This window comes from Ictalurus punctatus, chromosome 3, assembly GCF_001660625.3.
Source record: "Ictalurus punctatus breed USDA103 chromosome 3, Coco_2.0, whole genome shotgun sequence".
Classification (NCBI taxonomy): domain Eukaryota; kingdom Metazoa; phylum Chordata; class Actinopteri; order Siluriformes; family Ictaluridae; genus Ictalurus; species Ictalurus punctatus.
Window position 1 is genome coordinate 21105730 of NC_030418.2, and position 19692 is coordinate 21125421.

At 39.2% G+C, this 19692-nt stretch overlaps 2 protein-coding genes across 9 annotated transcripts in view; one reads left to right on the plus strand and one right to left on the minus strand.

Moving 5' to 3' along the window:
- Nucleotides 1-1836: 1836 nt before the first annotated feature.
- Nucleotides 1837-19692, minus strand: part of asrgl1 (asparaginase and isoaspartyl peptidase 1) — a 19228-nt gene continuing 1372 nt past the window's right edge. For 2 of the 5 annotated variants that reach the window (XM_017464362.3, XM_017464363.3), the window contains 6 exons: nt 10211-10412; nt 9354-9496; nt 5908-6062; nt 5020-5141; nt 3634-3744; nt 1837-2963 (listed from right to left, as the gene is read on the minus strand). In XM_017464362.3, the coding sequence (XP_017319851.1) occupies nt 2761-2963; nt 3634-3744; nt 5020-5141; nt 5908-6062; nt 9354-9496; nt 10211-10397 (921 nt within the window). In that variant the 5' untranslated portion in view covers nt 10398-10412 and the 3' untranslated portion in view covers nt 1837-2760. Of the gene's footprint in view, nt 2964-3633; nt 3745-5019; nt 5142-5907; nt 6063-9353; nt 9497-10210; nt 10413-12166; nt 12188-13363; nt 13467-14139; nt 14297-19692 lie in introns of those variants that run through there. The other 3 variants (XM_017464361.3, XM_017464364.3, XM_053679745.1) reach the window with 3 other exon arrangements.
- The window catches only part of LOC108263499 (regulating synaptic membrane exocytosis protein 1), an 83444-nt gene continuing 78205 nt past the window's right edge, over nt 14454-19692 (plus strand). For all 4 annotated transcript variants that reach the window (XM_017464347.3, XM_053679740.1, XM_053679741.1 and 1 more), the window contains exons 1-2: nt 14454-15017; nt 16620-16694. In XM_017464347.3, the coding sequence (XP_017319836.1) occupies nt 14848-15017; nt 16620-16694 (245 nt within the window). In that variant the 5' untranslated portion in view covers nt 14454-14847. The remainder of the gene's footprint in view (nt 15018-16619; nt 16695-19692) is intronic.

The window sequence follows — 19692 nt, forward strand, 5'->3', positions numbered from 1 at the left end:
TATATATATATATATATATATATATATATATATATATCAGATTTTCAGTGAGTCAAAAGTTTGTTAGTACACTATATGGCCAAAGGTTTGTAGACACCTGAACTTCACACCTATCCATGTGTTTGTTGAAAATCTTATTCCAGATATAGTCTCCTTATGTGCTCTTATAATAAACTCCACTCTTCTGGGAAGGCTTGCCACTAGATTTTTGGAGTGTAGCTGTGAGTATTTGCACTCATTCAGCCACAAGAGTATTAGTGATGTCAGGAACTGATGTTGGGCAAAGTACAGTTCAGCGGTGTGCACAGAACTCCTCTGGGGCAAGGGCGGAAGGACCAAAAGTGGCACTAAAAAAACATTATTACTTCTGTTAACATAACCAAATGTATTTCTTTCTCTCTCTCTCTCTCTCTTTAAAAAAAACAACAACAACAGATTTTAAATGTACTTATTTATTAACTAAATTACTGGTGGTTTAGTGGTTAGCACGTTCACCTCACACCTCCAGGGTCGGGGGTTCGATTCCCACTGTGGCCCTGTATGCGGAGTTTGCATGTTCTCCCCGTGCTGTGGGGGGTTTCCTCTGGGTACTCTGGTTTCCTCCCCCAGTCCAAAGACATGCATGGTAGGCTGATTGGCATGTCCAAAGTGTCCGTAGTGTATGAATCGGTGTGTGTGATTGTGATGTGTGTGTATGTGATTGTGCCCTGCGACGGATTGGCACCCTGTCCAGGGTGTACCCCGCCTTGTGCCCAATGCTCCCTGGGATAGGCTCCAGGTTCCCTGTGACCCTGAAAAGGATTAAGTGGTATAGAAGATGGATGGATAAATTACCTGTATTTAAAGCAGTACTCGTCTGTCTGTTATGTTTTTAAATATTTTAATGAGAGGGATGCTGCCTTCGGCGGCATCAGAGAGTTTCTTATGTTTTTTTTTTCTTTTTATCCTTTCTTTCCTTGACATTCTATGAAAAGACGTTGATACAAACAGAATAGAATGAATAACACATCAAATGAAAATAGGGAAATGATAATATTACTAAATATTATTTACTTTTACTGTACCAAACAAAACGGCAAGAATCAAGAAGGTAATTATGATGAATTCTGGTTCAGTTTTGTTGATGTTGTAAACTTTATGTTTGTATTATATGGATGAAAGTGCTAGCTATCATGAAATCAAAGATGAAAATTCCTTACAATTTAGAGAGTTGGACTTGGACTTCGATTTCATTTCACTAGATGTTTTTCCCCAAGCTTCCCCAAACATGAGGACATGCTAAACTGTGCTAATGTCGGTGAATGGCCTTGTATAAAAATATATTGAATGTCATTTTCAGAAATGTGGCTGAAATCGAGTTATACTTTTATTATAATTAAGTATAACTCGCATGCTGCCGGATTGGCTATGTTTACAGTAGCATGGTAGAATAAATGTACATTTATCTGCTCGTGTATTTTGAAGACTCGCGGCTAAGAAACTGCTGCGTGGCTGCACAGGAAACTCCGCCTTCCACTCCACCTCCGCATACTTCCGCCAAAACATTATTTATTTTATTTTTTATTATTATAATTGTTAGTGGAAATGGTGAAGAAGAAGAAGAAGAACAAGAAGAAGAAATTATTTACTATGACCAGAGAGGGGCACATTTACATTCTGAGACAAAAGGGCCAAAGTTGTGGCATTTGTTTGGAGGAGACCCACATATAGGTGTGACCACAAATGTTTAACCATATACAGGTGCATCTCAAAAAATTTGAATATCGTGGAAAATTATTTTCCATAATTTACTTCAGAAAGTGGAACTTTCATATATTCTAGATTGATTACACAAAGTGAAATATTTCAAGATTTTATTGTTTTAATCTTTATGTTTACAGCTTACAGCTCATGGAAATCAAAAATCCAGTATCTCAAAATATTAGAATAAAGAGTTATTCTAATATAATATAGAAATGACAACCTGAGTAGAACTCTAATCAGCTAATTAACTAAAAACATTGCATACATGAAGGCAATAAACATCACCGGTGTAACTATGAACTAGAGGTTTAGTTTGCTTTTCTTATGTAAATGTTATACAGTAATTTTAAGATGGGTTTCCAGTTAGTTAGTGGATGTAAAGTTAGCTACCTCACAACTGTGGATGAACTGTAGTCACCAGGGAAGTATGGATGGGAGGTGAGGGGGTCAAGGAGTAAAGATATTTACTGGTATTGTTGTTTTAGTATTTTACTCCAGTTCTACCCAAAGTCCCTTTAAAAATGGCAGGTAATTTCAAAACTGTTGTGATGATTTCTAACAAAAAGTTAGGAAGTAAAAATTATTTGGGCAGAAATGATCATTTATAGTTACAGACCCAGATCCTAAATATTACAGTTTTGGTGCTGCAGATTTCTAGAAAATTGTGAATGAAAAAAGTTTTGTGAATAACAGTGGATTGCATTTTGTAAGTTTGCCAAGAGTTTATAGAAGATAAGGCAGACAGAGCAGTAAAAACCAGCAGTATGCATATAGGTAATATATTTTCTCTTGAAATGATGGGTTATTCAATAGCATTTTATGATTAAATTAAAATCATACCAATTTCCCATTAATCTCTACTGAATATGTAATATGTTAATGGTTTGTATGCATAAACAAGCAACCACCTCTGTGACCCATGTAATAAATCACTATGAACAAATATGGTATCTGTTGGCCATAGTGCAAATTACAATTTAAAAGGGAAACAAGCTCGTTTGGTGAGCATGCTGGAAACTATAGAGGCTCAGTTAAGTCCTCTCCAAGAGAAACGCCATAGTGGAGCTGATCCTGTTGTGCTGCAGCCCATGACATGTATTTGCTGTTGAAGCGAGCTGCCCAGGTACCTTTAGGGTCCACAACCACCACTCCACCCAGACCACTGACTCGCTCCATCATGTAGGCCAGGGCCATGTCACTTGCCTCCTCAGGGCTTTTTCCTGCAAAACAGTTTTTACATTACATTACACCATTTTCAAGTCAAGTCAAATGAGTTTTTATTGTCATTCCTCTATATAGCTTGTACACATTGTAACGAAATGTTTATTCAGGACTATGGTGCAACACAAAACAGTATGCAGACTACATAAATTGCTTAATGCAGCCCTGCAGTCTCTTAGAAGCGCCTTCCAAAAATGCCTAATAATGTCTCCCAAGAGAAAACTTGGATCAAAATGATCAATATCAATATTATCAATGATCATGCTTTTTAATGTATTTTTTTTAAAACTCGGTTTATATAGAGCTTCTGCTATACATGTCTCTGTGGAATTTGTTACTACAGAAACGATAACATATTAGAACAAGTGCATAAGTATAAACATGTGACTTGTATAAAATATGAACCCGAGCCATGTGTTGTTACAGAAATTAAGCATTATATTTGGATTTGAGAAGAAGCCAGAATTTAAAAAAGTGCAGTGGTATAAATCAACTTTAAAACCTTCAACATACTAACATTTTGCCTTGTACATACCTTTTCACTGGCTTCACTTGGTTATGGAAGCTTAACATTTTGTTGTGTGGTCCTATGAGTATTTTAAAATCAGAAGATAACTAGTGTTTTCATGTTAAAGTAAAATATAGATTGGTGGTACAGTGACACAGTACCTTGCTCCATGTAGAAGAGAATAAGCCTGGGCAGAGTGATTTTCATGATGGCTTCTCCATGACCAGTAGTTGATACAGCCCCAAGCTTGTTATCTGCATAACCTCCACACCCTGACACACAGACACACAGACGTAATTATTTTGACAAAATATGGCCAAATTGATCTTGATGAATGTTTTGTGGCTAGTTCTGCTAGCGAAAGATTTGAAGGATATTTGTGCCGAATATTGTGCGTGTGTGATATTGCCAGTCATGTACTTTGGACTACATCTATTCCAAAGTAAACTGAATCCAGACCTTTAATCTAACTACAGCAAATAATCAATTTAAGTGATTTCACTTTCTTTGACCACTAGATGGAAGTAGCACACCCATGTAGATATACAAAACTTTCCTATATTGAATATACAGTAGATTAAAAGAATTATAGAATTATAGAAAAGAAATAAATGTTGCAACTGGGTAAAATAAATAGGTTTTATATAGAGTTGTTTAATGACTAACAAATAAAACCATCTGATTGTCTATTTTAAACTTGAGTGTAGAAGCCGGAAATCTATGTGTGGGTCAGCAAGGTGATATATGTTGATTAACTCCGCAAGGCATGGCAGGTTGATATGCACTCTTGCAGGTTCAAAGGTGAAAGGTCTACTGTGATCAAAACCACTGCAGGCTTTTCACTAGTCTGTACCTTATACTCAAACAGTATTTGTCAGTTTCCTTCTTACTGGACATGTAATGCAGTGAGCCTATACATCAGGACTGAGAACTGTGATTGTGAATATTAGACATGGGATGAGACAGACCTATCTTATTAGACTGTGCGACCTACCCCAAAATACAAAACATATATAAAAATAAATAAATAAAATCCCAAATGGTAGACCACACTATTACTTTAAGCAAATAAGCATATAGTTACTACTACATGACATAAATAATCTATTGATAAATTGGGTCATAATTTGATTATTTTATTAATAAATAAATAAATTAATAAAAAGTTAAATTCTGAATAAATGCATTAATAAATAAAATAACCTAGCTGATATTGCCATTATACAAATATGAATCTCCTGATTCCATTTCTGTTGTGATTTGCATTTCCTAAATACAAGCTTCATGGGCAAGAGCAAAGAAAAATCAAGAAGACAAAATCAGACTATTTCAGCTACAATGTGCTGGCTAGTTCTGCATCACTGTAATGTGCTGTTGACAGACGGTTATCTTGACAGGTACATCACAATTTTAAGTTTGCAAAATGAACATTACTACCAATAATAAAGTTCTGACAGTTTGCTAATGAGGTACCATTTTATCGATGCAGTCATGTTCAGTGATTACACTATTGCACTATGCTTTAACGATAGATGTTTCTAACTCACCAATGCATGGAGTGTCTCCCACACGACCCTCCATCTTGTTCACTATGCCACCCGTAGAGGTAGCACAAGCAAGGTTTCCGTGCACATCCAGAGCTACTGCCCCAACTGTACCCATTTTACCCCTAGAAGACACAAGTAAAAAGCTTACGGGGTGTTGCAGCATTAAAGTGTGAGAGAAATTGTCTTTTATTTCATGCTGTATGTTGTGTTCTATGCCTGCACAAGGACACACACCTAAGAAGGTCATGTCATGTCATTTATATTAGTACAGAATGTTTATCTGCTTACAGAGACACAAACATGTTTTATCTGTTAAGGGTTCATCTGCACCCTTGCTAAGACCCTGAGACAAAGCCTGTTTGAACTGCCTCAAACTGCTCCTTACACAGCAAAATCACCAGTGTTGATTTAACACCCACAGTGTTGAATTCACACCCTTCAGTGTTTATATAAGTCAACTGGACTCATATAAAAACACTCTGGGTGTTAATGCAACACTCGGGATTTTACTGTGCATCATGCCCTATGCTTCATATATAGAGTACATGTTCAGCACGAGCGCCCCAGAGCACTCTCATCTTCTATCCTGTATTCATCCTTCTGTAATAAACTTCATCTGAGAGGACTAGTCTGTGAGTGTTTATCTAATTTCTAGTTTGAAGTTGTACATATGTCAGTCTTTGTCTTTTTTTCAGATTTGTGTTGGTCCATAATTGACTTGTGTACTTAATACCTTTCAGTTACACTCACACACAATAATTGATTAGTAACAAGGTGATTCCAATGTTGAACTTCTGTACATTGTTTACAAACTTAACAGCAATTACATTTTCATAAATCTTAAGCATTCGTTTGCAGGGAGAAACAAAACCAACAACAAACTCCTACATCTGGTACTGCACAGGGTTGGCGTCTGGACATTGGTTGTCCTTCCAGCACTTCCTGGCATGGTCTGTGATCAGAGACTCCTCAGGCACTTCAGGGATCCCCATGGCCCTGGCAAACTTGGAAGCCCCTTCAGCAGTCAGACACACATGACTAGTCTGCATAAAGTAAATATAAGGAGATTACATATCAAATGTAACATGAATGGAGAATATAATCTCATTGGCTAAAAAAATTAATTTGGGGACAAGATGGACATTTCAACAAGAGTTTAAGCCAGAATAACTGAAGAAAGCCTTGCATGGCCTAGCCAATTTCCTGAATTAAATTCCATTGAAAAATTATTTTGAAATTATGAGTCCAACAGACTCTTGTAACCTTGAGGAGTTGAAAATGATTTGCCAAGAGGAATGGGCCAAAACTGTTGAAAAAAAAGAAAAGAATCATTCTTACTGTAGAGGTCTCAAAGCTGTAACTGCCAACAACGTCTTTGTTGCAAAGTACTAATGCTGTTCATTTGTGGTGTCTGAAAGCTTTAGTTTTTTTAAAAAACATATTTGTTTATACTTATGAAGGCACAAAGTACACAAAACGTGTGTAAATCTGAAGTGTATATATACACACACAATAGTAGTAAATCGATCAGCTCTAACATTTAAACCACCTGCCTGATATTGTATAGGTCCCCCTTGTGCTGCTAAAACAGCTCTGACCGACTAATGCATGGACTCCACAAGACGTCTGAAGATGTGCTGTGGTATCTAGCACCAAGATGTTTGAAGCAGATCCTTTGAGTTTTGTAAGTTGTGAGGTGGGGCCTCCATGGATCAGACTTGTTGGTCCAGCCCATTTCACAGATGCTCAATCAGATCAAGATCTGGGGAATTTGGAGCACCTTGAAGACTTTGTCATGTTCAAGCCATTCCATTTTTTGCAGTGTGGCAGGGTGCATTATCCTTCTGAAAGAGGCCACGGTCATTAGGGATGATCTCTGGAAGGACAGAGATGGCGTCAGTGTGCTTGGTAGGCCATCGCTTCCTGTCGGTGATCAGTATGGTTGTGTTGTTTGCATGACTAAGTTTTCCTGCACCTACCGCCTCATCTATCCAAATTGATGACCAGCAAACTCTCCTTAATATACAGATCTCTGTTGCGGATGTGTGCAGCCTGAACTTTTGGGGACAGGATCTCTAATCCTTGGTTCTTTCTCCCGTTACCTGCTGGTGTTTGTAGCCTATGCAGTTGCACCCTCCACCAAAGGAAACACCACAGAAAACGCGGTAAGCGAGGGAGAAGTTCGGGCAAGGATTAGGAGAGTTCTGGTGACTATCACAGTGTTTAACAGTGTATTCCCTGATTACAACCTGGGAAATGGACGCTTCATTTCTTGCCGTTCCATGGAGCTCAGACACACAGGACTCCATATATTCTCGGACTCCTTGCCAGATCCCTGCGTACCAACAGTGAGACGCACTTCCGCAGAGGGGGGATTAATCATCAGAATCTCCAATCATTGGAGTTTTAACCCTCATCAGAATCCGAGTTTACTGTACCTCAGTGTAGACGGCTCTTATTAATGCACGACCAATTTCAAATAAGACTTTTGTTTTAAACAATTTCATTACATCATATGGCACACTTTTGTAGGCACACCTACACTTTTTATTTGTGACTGAAATGTTACTTACACCTGGGGAGTCAACCCTGCATTCTGAATTTTCTCCTTCGGGTTTTACATTTTTTTGGCTCACCGAGGGCAGTTGGAAGGGGGGGGAAGTAAAACGACCGCTTTCAGCTGTCGTTTTAAATGCCGGTTATTTTACTGGTGGGAAAGTATCTGAGCATTGAGGTCCAATTATTTAAAGTGGAAGCCCAGTCAATTATTTTTTGTTCTAGAAAGAAACTAAATCTAATTTAAAAGGGAATACCGTTGCCATGGGTGTACTTGACTGCAACAATGTTTAGGAAGGTGGTACGTAGTTTGGTGATAAGGTGGTAACATTCGCATGAATGGCTGGACCCGAGGATTCCTAGCAGAACACTGCCCAGAGTATCACATTCCCTCCACTTAACATCTTTCCACAGTGTATCCTGGTGCCATCTCTTCCACAGGTATGGAACACATGCACAAGCCATCTACAAAAGAAACTGTGATTCATCAGACCAGACCACCTTCTTCCATTGCTCCTTGGTCCAGTTCTGATGCTCACGTGCCTATTGTAGGTGCTTTCGGCAGTGGACAGGGAACTCACTGTCACCAAGCTTTGATGCACTGTGTGTTGTGACACTTTTCTAGAAAGTGTCCAGAACGTTTTGTCCAGGAAAGATAGTTCAGTTTTGTTCCATCTATAATCAACAATTAAGTATAACATCACTGCTGAACTCTGACAATGTTTGTGTGATCCTCTGCTAAATCTGTTTCTTCTTGAAATTCGAAATCTGTCATGTAAGGAATGAAACACTTTGGGGTGTGCTGTTACCACCCCAAACGAGATTATTTTTCTAATATAGCCCATCCCAAAGTGTTTTATACCTCTTGTACAACAGCAATTTGCTAACAATTGCTATTTGTATTTATTAATTGAACAACTTCTGTTTTTAGTTATTAGTTAGCAGTCCACTCGGGATCTTCAACTCCAACCTTGTCAAACCATGTCTTCATGGACCTCGCTTTGTACACAGGGTAGTCATGCTAAAACACGTTTGGGCCTTTTAGTTCCAGTGAAGAGAAATTGTAAGGATCACAAATGTATTCGTGTGCTTCCTACATTGTGGCAACACATACTTTTGACCATATAGTGCTATAAATAGTTTTATATAGTTCCATATAGTACTTATAAACAGTCACTCTCATCATCAGCCTCCTTTTTTCCTCTCTTGAAGTGAAGGTTCTCCGTCCTGAAGACTCTCTTGTGGCAGGAAACCTACTGAAACCTACTGTTGCAAAGCACCGACACCCTAGATTTCCTAACAGAAAGCATCAGAATATCATTAACTATGGTTTTCTTAGTTTAAAAAAAAAATCCATTTATTATTAACCTTAGATTATGTAGCGCATCCACCGTACAAGTATCTGTGAATGAGCTGTTACAATAGAACTGATAATGTATTAGATACAGCACATCAGTATAAACCTACAATAAATAACTTCTGTCAGAGCTGCACTGTTACAGCACATTAATCACCATACTTTCCCCCCCATTTCTTCAATCCGTTTACATTTATTGTCTTGCATTAACTGAATTGAAGTGAAAAAATTTTGTTTAAGCCTAAAATATGAATTGGTCCTGGATTTCACTGAAAATTGACTTCACTTAATTATATAATTAGTAAGTGTTCCTGTCTAAAAACCGTGTTAACTGAACTCTCTAATAACTGAGTAAAGAGCTAGATATTCAGAAGGGGGGGTGTTTGTGTATAATGGTAGATGTTAACTCTCACAAATGTACCTTCTCCATGACCAGCCTGGCCAGGTGTATTGGGTTAGCCAATCTCCTGACTGCAGACACGGCCCCACAGGCCAATGTGCGCCCATCCATTACCAGAGCATCCATCTCCACTTCTCCCTTCGCATTCAACATTGAGCCTCGACCTGAAATCACACAAATACAAACACATCCACATTTTTCCAAAATCGACCTCGATCACCAGAGCACCCAAGTTGTTCAACAGAAAAAAAAGTGTTTACCCTATCAGGAGATTTTGAATCTTGATGTCACAGCCAACCTTAGCCGGGAATCCTAGTGGGCAAATCTGCCCATGTTCACTGTCTGTGATGTCATTACTCATTCCCTATCAATCAGTGTGACACTAGCCACTGGTGTGCATCTATGAGCTCATGTATGCACAAGAGAGCAGATAGCCCTTTCGTTCGAGTGTGTTATGTCACCCTGTGACACAGCATGAACAGCAGGCCAAAAAGATGCATTAGTTGGCTTCACATGTGAGTGAGTGAGTACCAGGCAATTGGCAGATGACCAAATTTGCAGAATTTTATTTTTTTTTAAAGGATGATTGCCAGGCCTTTTAAGAATGTTTGATTTGCTGAGGCTGTGTGACATTTAATTTTTATTACTATTATTATTATTATTATTATTATTATTATTATTATTATTATTATTATTAGTTTAGTATTATTCATCTTCTCCATTCTAACTGTAAAAAGAATATTAATAAAAGGAAGATTGAAAGTCAATATTTAACAGAAATTAAACACTTTCCACAGTAGACTAGTTTGTATATTTTGGATAAATTAAACAACACGGTCAAGGCTCAATTCAATACTCTTCCTGTACGACAGTGCTACCTGCATTATATGTTGGGTTATTTTCCAGGATGGCAACGGTTTCTACCACAGCATCCAGTGCACTCCCTCCAGACTTCAGAATGGCATATCCCTTCCTTGCTGCTTCCTTCACACCGGCAGTGGAGACCTCAAATCGCTGCTTGAGAACATAACCTGCGCCACCATGGACTACCACAACAGGCAACATTGGAATCCTCAAAATCTGTCAGAGGTAGAAATATACCATACACTATAACAATCAAATAATTTAATCAAAGCTTTATTTAGTATTTAATTTGGGATGGGAATTTGCTTATAGATGATGACTTTATTTTTATTATGCATTACTATACATTTCACTCATACATAGACTGCTTCTGATGAGTGATAAACTTTGAGTATAGCATTTTAATTAAATAATCTTGGACTATTTCATTCTGACTTACTTAGGTACTGCAGCTCTGCCATAAGTAAAGAATACTCAGCCTTTACAGGCAGCCAGGCTGCTCACAATTCACTTAACATCAAAAAAAAAAAAAACAAAAAAAAAAAAACAAATAAAACAAACAAAAAACACCTGCTTAATTATTTTGTTCATTAAAAAATAATTTTAAAAATATTTGTGCAGTCAGACTGCACCATACCAGACAATAGATATCTGACATTAGTAATCTGTCCACTGAGGAACTTTAACCTAGGAGTTTATCCCTGGAGGAACTCTAGTCTGGAACTGAAATGCTAGGACAGAAAAGACAGCCCAGTTTAAAGTCTGTAACCCAAAATATTTCTTCAGAAAAGGAGCTGGTTTACTTTGCTGCTTATTACTATATAAAAGCAGAAAAAAAGAGCAGATTCTTTTACAGGAATTAAAAAGTGGTATATGTCAGATAGGGTGACCAGTGCTGTTCAGTCACAGTATAGCAGAGTTGCTTTTGCAGGACACACAAGATAGCGAATGAATGATGGTTCAATTCTGGCCCACTTCCGGCCAGTGTAATGAAATGGAATGGCGGCATGCACCAACAAATATTAATGTTTTAAAAGACAGCATGTGTAGCGCATTTTGTTTAACTTGCTATAAATCACCAGCAACATAAATAAAAAGTACAGTGCTTATGAATTAAGAAATATTCTGTAAACAAGCTGCCTGGAGTTTAGCAGTGAGCATAAGATGCTCACTGAAGGATATTCTGTTACATTTTTAACCTTTACTTTGGAAAAATGCTTATAATTAAATTTATGAGTGAAACATTTAGATCTCCAGTTACCCCATTAAATTAATAAAATACTTACTTTCTCTCCCAATACTTTATACCCTATGAACTGAGTCTTTTTCATATTTCATTTACTATCCACTTTGACTCTATCAACAGTTTTTAATTAAGTGAATGGGTATGATCATTGGAGTGTCCAGTTAAGAAAATATATAATACTTATAGGTTTGAAAATCAGGACAGGTCATATTTGTGGCTGTAAGTGACCCACATCTGTCATTTGTGTGAACAGATTTCAGTAATGTCAAATCAATACCATGTGCATTTGCTCTGTGGGTCAGCTAATGGCTTATCATTATGATCTGAGCGCTAACAGGAGCAATGGGAGTCCATAGATTAATTCTGAAATGGAGTTAATAAAGATAAAAAAAATATATATATACAATTCAAAATCAATCTCTTGGCCAACTTTTAAATATTAACATATCAGCCATCCTATTTAAAAAAAAAAAAATCAATTATTTACATTACATTTATGGTATTTGGCAGACGCCCTTATACAGACCGACTTACATTTACCTCATTCATACATCTGAGCAACTGAGGGCCTTGCTCAAGGGCCCAACAGTGGCAGCTTGAACTCATGACCGTCTGAGCAGAAGGTCAACACCTTAACCACTGAGCTACAACTGCCCAAATATCACAAACTCAGCCAGGCCTTTTCAGCAGCATTAACACTAAATAGTGACGAATGCTAACTTACTGTTGGTCATTTGGTTTCCTCGCCTCAGGACTCCAACTCCACTGTCACAATCAAAATGTCAAAGCAACATTTTGCTGCTGAAAATGCCTGGCTGAGTTTGTGATATTTAGACAGGGAGCTCTTGAAAATTTATTCATGGGAAAAGAGTAACTCAGCAAGTGATAATTAACTTTTCCACAGTCAATGGCTAACGGAACTCAGTAAAATTCTTCATAAGGTTAACGTGACAAAAAGAGAGGATGGGGCTACAGTAGGTTGTAATGTTTTCCACCATCACTGTAATTTCAGAACAGAAAAAATAAAATTCTGCAAATATACCACTTGTGAAAAAGTGCAAATAAACATTAATTAACTGCTAATTCTTTTGTCAGTGTTTTACTGTAAAAATGCTGCCAGTTCTTTACTGTTTTTCTAACAGGAAAATTTAACAATGTGCATCAAAAGGTCACAGCATTTCAGGCACGTCCTCAGTCTGAAAACTTGCTGAGGACAGGCAGCTTCAATTAGAGATGCATCGATACTAAATTTCTCAGCTGATACCGATAACCGATTATTCAGTGTGATATCGACCGATACAAACCTGCAGCTTGTCATCATTCCACACAAGAGACATCATCTTTACACACAGCACGAAATCGATGTGTTTTCCCGCCCTCTATTGATTGACAGGATATAATCAGCCCTGATAATTGGATGTTTCTAAACTATAGGCTGATGGCCGATAGCGGGGAAAATAGCCTTTATCGGCCAATACCGATTATTGGCTGATACATCGGTGCATCTCTAGTTTCAATAGTTTATTTTTCTTCCTCACGCATCATTATCTAGTGAAAGCATCAGTTATATTGGGCTTTATTATAAACGAAGAAAATGAAATAGAAGAGCTAATATACAGAAGTGACTCACAAACAGCAATTATTTCCTTTCACAGAACTATTTCCTAATCCTGAGCACAATTTAACCGGTTGGACTAAACATGACAATAGGATTAAGTTATTTCGCACGCAAAGGGATTGTCAACATCATCTACCGCACAGCACGCGCTGAGAAACTAGGCTGCGTGCAGAGCTGTTTAACACGCGCTCAGCAAAATGGCCAATTAATTATAAAAAATATCCTCCCGTGACACAGTGACCACATCAATCCTACACAATACGATCAGATATGACATTAAAGCAAAACGAGTTATTTTCCTACCTGTATACCTCAGAACGTGTTTATCCGATATTGACCAATGGCTAGAGGCTGCGTAACATCATCACTAGCGCAGGTCGACAAATTAAAAGTTTATGGGTTTCAAATTTAGGCGAAATTGATCGATATTTATAGTAATTCCGATTTTTGCATTTAATATTTATCATTCATCTTTTGAAGGAGTTTACATTCTAAAAAAGACAAAACGTCTAAGCCGGAACAGCGCGTGCTGAAGGTAGCACTGTTTTTGAAACATCCTGCCGAATGTTGTTTTGAATGAACCTGCGGCCGCAGCCTAGTCTTCACGATACGACGCACGAGTTTACAATGAAGGAAATGATCTGTTAGAAACGTGTAGTTTGTATTGCAGGTTTCCCCTGTGCACTGAATGAAGGAAAACTTTTTTAATAATAATAATAATAATAATAAAAAAGATTTGAGTGTTTGGAAGAAGCATTGAGATAAATAAAGTACATGTTTATTTATACATGAACGTTTTTATTTGGACCTTTATAATGAAAAAGTGAAACAATTCAACTTTTCGGAAGAGGTCTGTATCTTTATAATTAAATGAATGTTAATTTATTCAGAGGACTATACATATATTTATAGGCCTGTCTTTACGCACGGTCCTGAAAGGTGTATTCACCTCTTCTTTCAGCAAAGATGTATTGATTAGGATACTTTTAGTTACTATTTTCAGGTCTAATTAACATTCATACCTGAATTCTATTAAACACAATGTCACAAAAGTGAATAAATGTACCACTGTCATCTACCTTGTTCAGTAGAGGTAAAAATGTCCAGAATGCTGTTCTCACTAATGTGAGACACCAACGCTTTTCTTTTGTCGGTGTGAATTTGTCCACGCGAGCGCCTGTACGTTCACGGATGACGCTTATCGCTACTTATAGGCCGGTGCCGCTCTCGTGCACGCGGGCTGAGAGGAGAGGAGGCTGTCGGATAGGAGGCGCGTCACTGGCGCGCTCTGATTGGAGACCGGAGATGAGAGGCGGCGTGCGCGCGGCGAGCCCCATTCTCAAATGAGTGTGCGCGCGTCTCCGTGCGGAGGATGCGCGCGCCCGAGGGGCTGCGGTCCCATTGACTGTTCCGTTTCCCTGACAGCGGCGGCATCGGCGGCACTGGCGCCTCAGCCAACCGAGAGAGCCGCGCGGATTCGACGCCTCACCGTCAGCATCATCACGAGCCGGACAATAAAGACAACAGTCCTGTTATCAAGTAGCATCCTCCGGAGGAGACATGGGCTACCGATAACTGGAAAGAGGGGATAGAGGGGGTAAAGGCAGGCGGGAGGGCGGGCTATAAACTATTTTAGGAAGGGTAGCACCAACGGCGGCCGCCCCGCCACCATGAAAGGGTTGCAACGCTTGCGTGAGCCGCCGATGCACCCGTGGACCATGTCGTGATTCGCGGGCTTTAGCAGCTTTCGCAACGGAAACACGAGTCCGCCAAGGAACGGGGAAAACATGTCGGCCTCGGTGGGGCCCCGAGGCGGCCCTCGCCCCCCCACTGCGCCGCCCTCGATGCCCGAGCTGCCGGACCTCAGCCACCTCACAGAGGAGGAGAGGAAGATTATCATGGCTGTGATGGTTCGGCAACGGGAGGAGGAGGCCAAGGAGCAGCAGGCCATACTCAAGTAAGACAGCGTGATCGTTTGTTTCCATCCATTGCAGAGAGAAACCTAGAAGCTCTCATATGTTTAGAACAAGGAACGACCCGATTCATTCCTGTGTTTATCATTTGTCATACACACCCGATAAAAGGCACATGCACCTGCGCTGCACCGTGTGTATACGGGTGTGTGGGTGGATGTGTGCGCGCGCGCGCCTGAGGAGAGCCGCTGTTTGCTTTACCGTCCCTCTTTAAGCATAGCCCCCACTCTGTGTGTATGTGTGTAAGTGTAAGTGTAAGTAAGCCTGGGAACTCACAGTACTCCCTGCTCTTGATTTCAGTAGCTGTAACATCTGAGCAATACTCAAGGCTCGATCATCTGTCTCACTGTCGTGTTTTCACCATACTGCCTTATGTTTGTAGATATTATACAGGTATGGCGCTCGGACAGGAGCTAGGACTCTTTTGGCTCCTTGTGAATGCGGGTACATGTGCACGACGGTTCAAAGCCGGTTGAGACCAAAACATTACCACTGGTTGTGGCAAAAATAAGCTGTTTAACTCGCATCTCACTGAGTTGATATTACCGCACCCTCAATTTACAACAATCCTAGTCTCACACAGTTTCGGATACTTGAGTCTGTAACAGATTGCAACATTTATACTTCTGATCTCTCGCTCTGAGATAGGCTTCACTTGGCTAAATATGTTGCTTAAATTCTTAAATAAAAATGGAGTAATCTGAGGTACAGACACTGCAAAGTACAGCTTTGAGTTCGTCTGTGTTCTTTTCACACCGCAGACCCTTTACAGGACATGAATGAACAGAGCCAAGGCTGGTTAAAGCGGGTGTTGGGAAGGACTTCCGGTTTTTTTTTGTTTGTTTTTTTTTAAACGAATCAACATTATCACGTCCAGACGTGATGAAACGGCTGAAAGGTGTGAAAGATTTAGGTCTCCTCGTTTTGTCACGACTAAACTTCCCGTGCCTCGTCATCGTGACGGTCGGTCTGTTTTTAACCCATTCATTGACCTGCTCCTCTTAGCAGTACTAGCAAAATAGTGGCACTACTCCAGTGCCCTTTATTCAGATATGCATACTTAATATCACCGACTTTACACAGGACAATAATAAACTGGTCGACATTATTTATTTGTGTTAATGTAACATGATGGAGGAAGGGATGGAGGTTGCTTTTTTGAGACATTTATATCCATGTCCCATAAATGACAACACAAATGGCATGTTCTCATTCAGTGCTCCTCTCTATTTCTAGAGGCACTACTCCAAAGATTTGATTTGGATGAATGAATACCTATCTGGCAGTTTTGTTGGAGCACAGCACTTTTCTAAAAAATGCTACTACAATAAAACTATAATTGGAATAAAGTTGCAGGTCTGTAAAAATAATAATAATAATAATAATAATAATAATAATAATAATGTAGCATCATTTAGATAAACGCTTGGCAAGTTGAATTGTTTAGTCAGGTAAGATCTGTCCAAACAACTCTGAAGAAGGGTTAATGTTTGGGCAAGATTTAATGAGATAACAAACATGTCCAAACATGATTTACAATAAATTGGACAGCTTTATTGTGACTTTCTGTACACTCTATTTTTCAGAGAGGAGAAGCCCATACAAGCAAAAACAGTGAACCTGGTTGGGAACAAGAAACCTCCACAGCAGAATGACATCAGGTAAACACATCATCCAGACGTATTTTACTGGTAAATAAGGTGTTCAGTCTGAAGGTGTTTGATGCACTTATAAAAAGCTGGTTATGTTTCTCAGTTACATAGGAACAGTGATCTCTCCTCTGCTATGTTTGCTCTTGTTCAAGAAGTTTATTGATGTGAAGATATTCTTTTGGTTTCATCATCTGATTTTCACTGTAGGAATTCCAGTAAAAGGCTTGCTTCTAATTATTTCCAAGTGCATGCTTGATTTCAGTGGCATAATCTGGGTAAGCTGTTCTGGATTGTATACGAGATATCTGTATATCTACAGTTTATATTGTTCCAGTTGGAAGAAATCTAGCTAAGCTGTGAAATTTTGAGATGTGGGTGCCATCTTAATTTGTCATCTTGTGCCAGCAGGAATGGCTGCTTATGGAGTGTCAGTGCTCTTATGCATCATGCCTGCTGGAATTCCTCTCAAGATCTTGTTCAAATATTATTCATCACTCAAAGTGACTCAGCTTGTGCGTACTTCACATTTCCGCTTTTGTTTTTAAAGTTGAAGTCTGTCCTGCTATAATCTTGTGGACACAGGGTCTGTGCTGTGATTAAGAAGACGGTCACATTTACATTCTTCTGTCCTGCAAACATACACACACACACAAAAAAAAACGATTACAGGTTCCTGCAGCTGTGCTATAGAAGCCCATGAGAGTAATATTTATGCCACATTAAAATATTTATATGTGCCAGCACTGCCCTGGTTTCCCGTTCACCAGATTGAGAGAGCTGCAGCACAGTACAGATAAAGACCATCAACATCGTTCTGTCTCTCTGTAAGTGTCTCTTTGGAAGGATTAGAGGACAAATGCATCCACATGGAGCCCCTGAATGTGGTCATATCAAGTTTCACTAACAAACCACCACAGCTACATCAATGTGTGTTTGAGTGATATTTACTTATATATTTGTGTAACTCACCACCAGGTTTAGTGTCAATATTGCCGTTAGTACAGTTGGAAAGGACAGAGACCTGAGCTGATTATCCGGTTATGAGTCATATTGAATAGAGATTTCATTGACCATACCGTTTTCTCTGTAGATGTTTTTTTTTTTTTTTTGCCATTTGGTTTAGATCCTGAGTGAGTCAGATGCTTTCTGTCAAAGATCACACCACGGAGCTGGGCTTAATATAATTCACATCTCAGATCTCTATTCTTCTTCTGGTGTGTGCCAGAGCAGCACTGACACAAATCCAGCAAAAAAGGGAGGAATACATGAATAGAGAAATAGATAAAGCAACAAGCAAATCATGCAGTGGAGGCTTTCAATAGCTTCACACTCCATACATTAGCACCCACTGGAGGATGAGCCTCAGGAAGCCATTTGTTCCCACACACCAGCAGGGCCTACAGCTCTGAGTGTGAGCTCTTGGTTTGGCATTGGCTACAGTCAGAGTCCTAATGCTCCAGCTGCAAAGGCTCACTCTCTGGCTATCTCGTGTGCATCGTTACATCGGGAAAGCTCTAACTTGGATGGAGAAAATGTCAGGTAACACCATATAATGCAGCTCAAGACATCAGCCAGTTTAGGTGGGTCTTGGGTAAACCACTGCAATGAGTGCATTGCATTTGGCTACATTCCCACTGACTAGTGGTTCAGAATATTGTTGGAACATGTCATATAAATCAGAGAAAGTGTTCACAATGTTGTTAATGTAGATGTCTCTAATTTAAAGATATAACTGAGGGCACAGAAGGAAACAGGCTATACCAGGTGAATGGGAAATAGGAGCTATTGCATGCTGATACTTTGTGTATGTGTGTGTGTGTGTAAAACCCTTGTAAGTGCTGAGCTACACGAAAAGCACAAAATACTACACTACTAGCAGTCAGTACAGGTAACAGCAGTTTCCTTATTTCTGACTGAGTTCAAATTCTTATTAGCTACAGTGCAGAGTCGAAATCAGAAGTCCATAAAGCTGTTTTAACTTAACAAGATGTTGTTAAGTTACACAACATACAGTGGCCGCAAAAAGTATATGGACACTTAGGCCACACTTACTAATGTATGGATTTCACTGCATTAGGAAACATGTCAAAATCATGTGGCATTTATTTTAAAGAAAGTTGCCATAAGCACACTTGCACATAAAAACAGATTATGTTTAAAAACATAAAAGTAATAGATAACAGAAACATAAAAATAATAGATGATATAATAGATAATAGAATGTTCAAAATTAGACAGAAAGTGTGTGTGTGTGTGTGTAATTATATATATATATATATATATATATATAAAAATATAAAAGGCATGGTCTGGGAAGTATTAGATGGTAAGCAAACAGATGGTTCTCATAGTCGACATGTTGGATATGGGAGAAATGTGCAGGCATGAAAACCTGAATGACTTTGACAAAGGCTAAATTGTTATGACTGCATGACTGGGTCGGCGCACCTCTGAAACAGGGTTTGTGGGGTGCTCTCGGTCAGAAGTGGCGAGTACCTACCTACAGTGTTCCAAGTAGGAATAAACAATGAACCAGCGACAAGTTCTGTCCAGAAGGGATACTGTGGCACAAGTTATAGAAACCTTTAAAGACTGTTACAGGAGGAATATCACACAACACACAGTGCATTTTGCCTACAATGTGAATGCAAGCATCAGAACTGAACCTTGAAGCAATGGAAGAATGTCGTCTGGTTTTCTTTTACATCATGGGACAGCTGGGTACATGTGCGTTGTTTACCTGGGGAAGAGATGGCGACAGGATGCACTCTGGGAAGAAGACAAGCCATCAGAGGTAGTGTGATCCGATTGGAAATGTTCTACTAGGAAACCCTAGGTCCAGGCATTCACGTTAATGTCAGTTTGACACATGCCACCTACCTAAATATTGCTGTGGACCAGGTAAACCCCTTCATGGCAATGGTATTCCCTGATAGCAGTGTCCTCTTTCAACAAGCTATTGCTCCCTGCCACGCTGCATACATTGTTCAGGAATGATTCGAGGAAC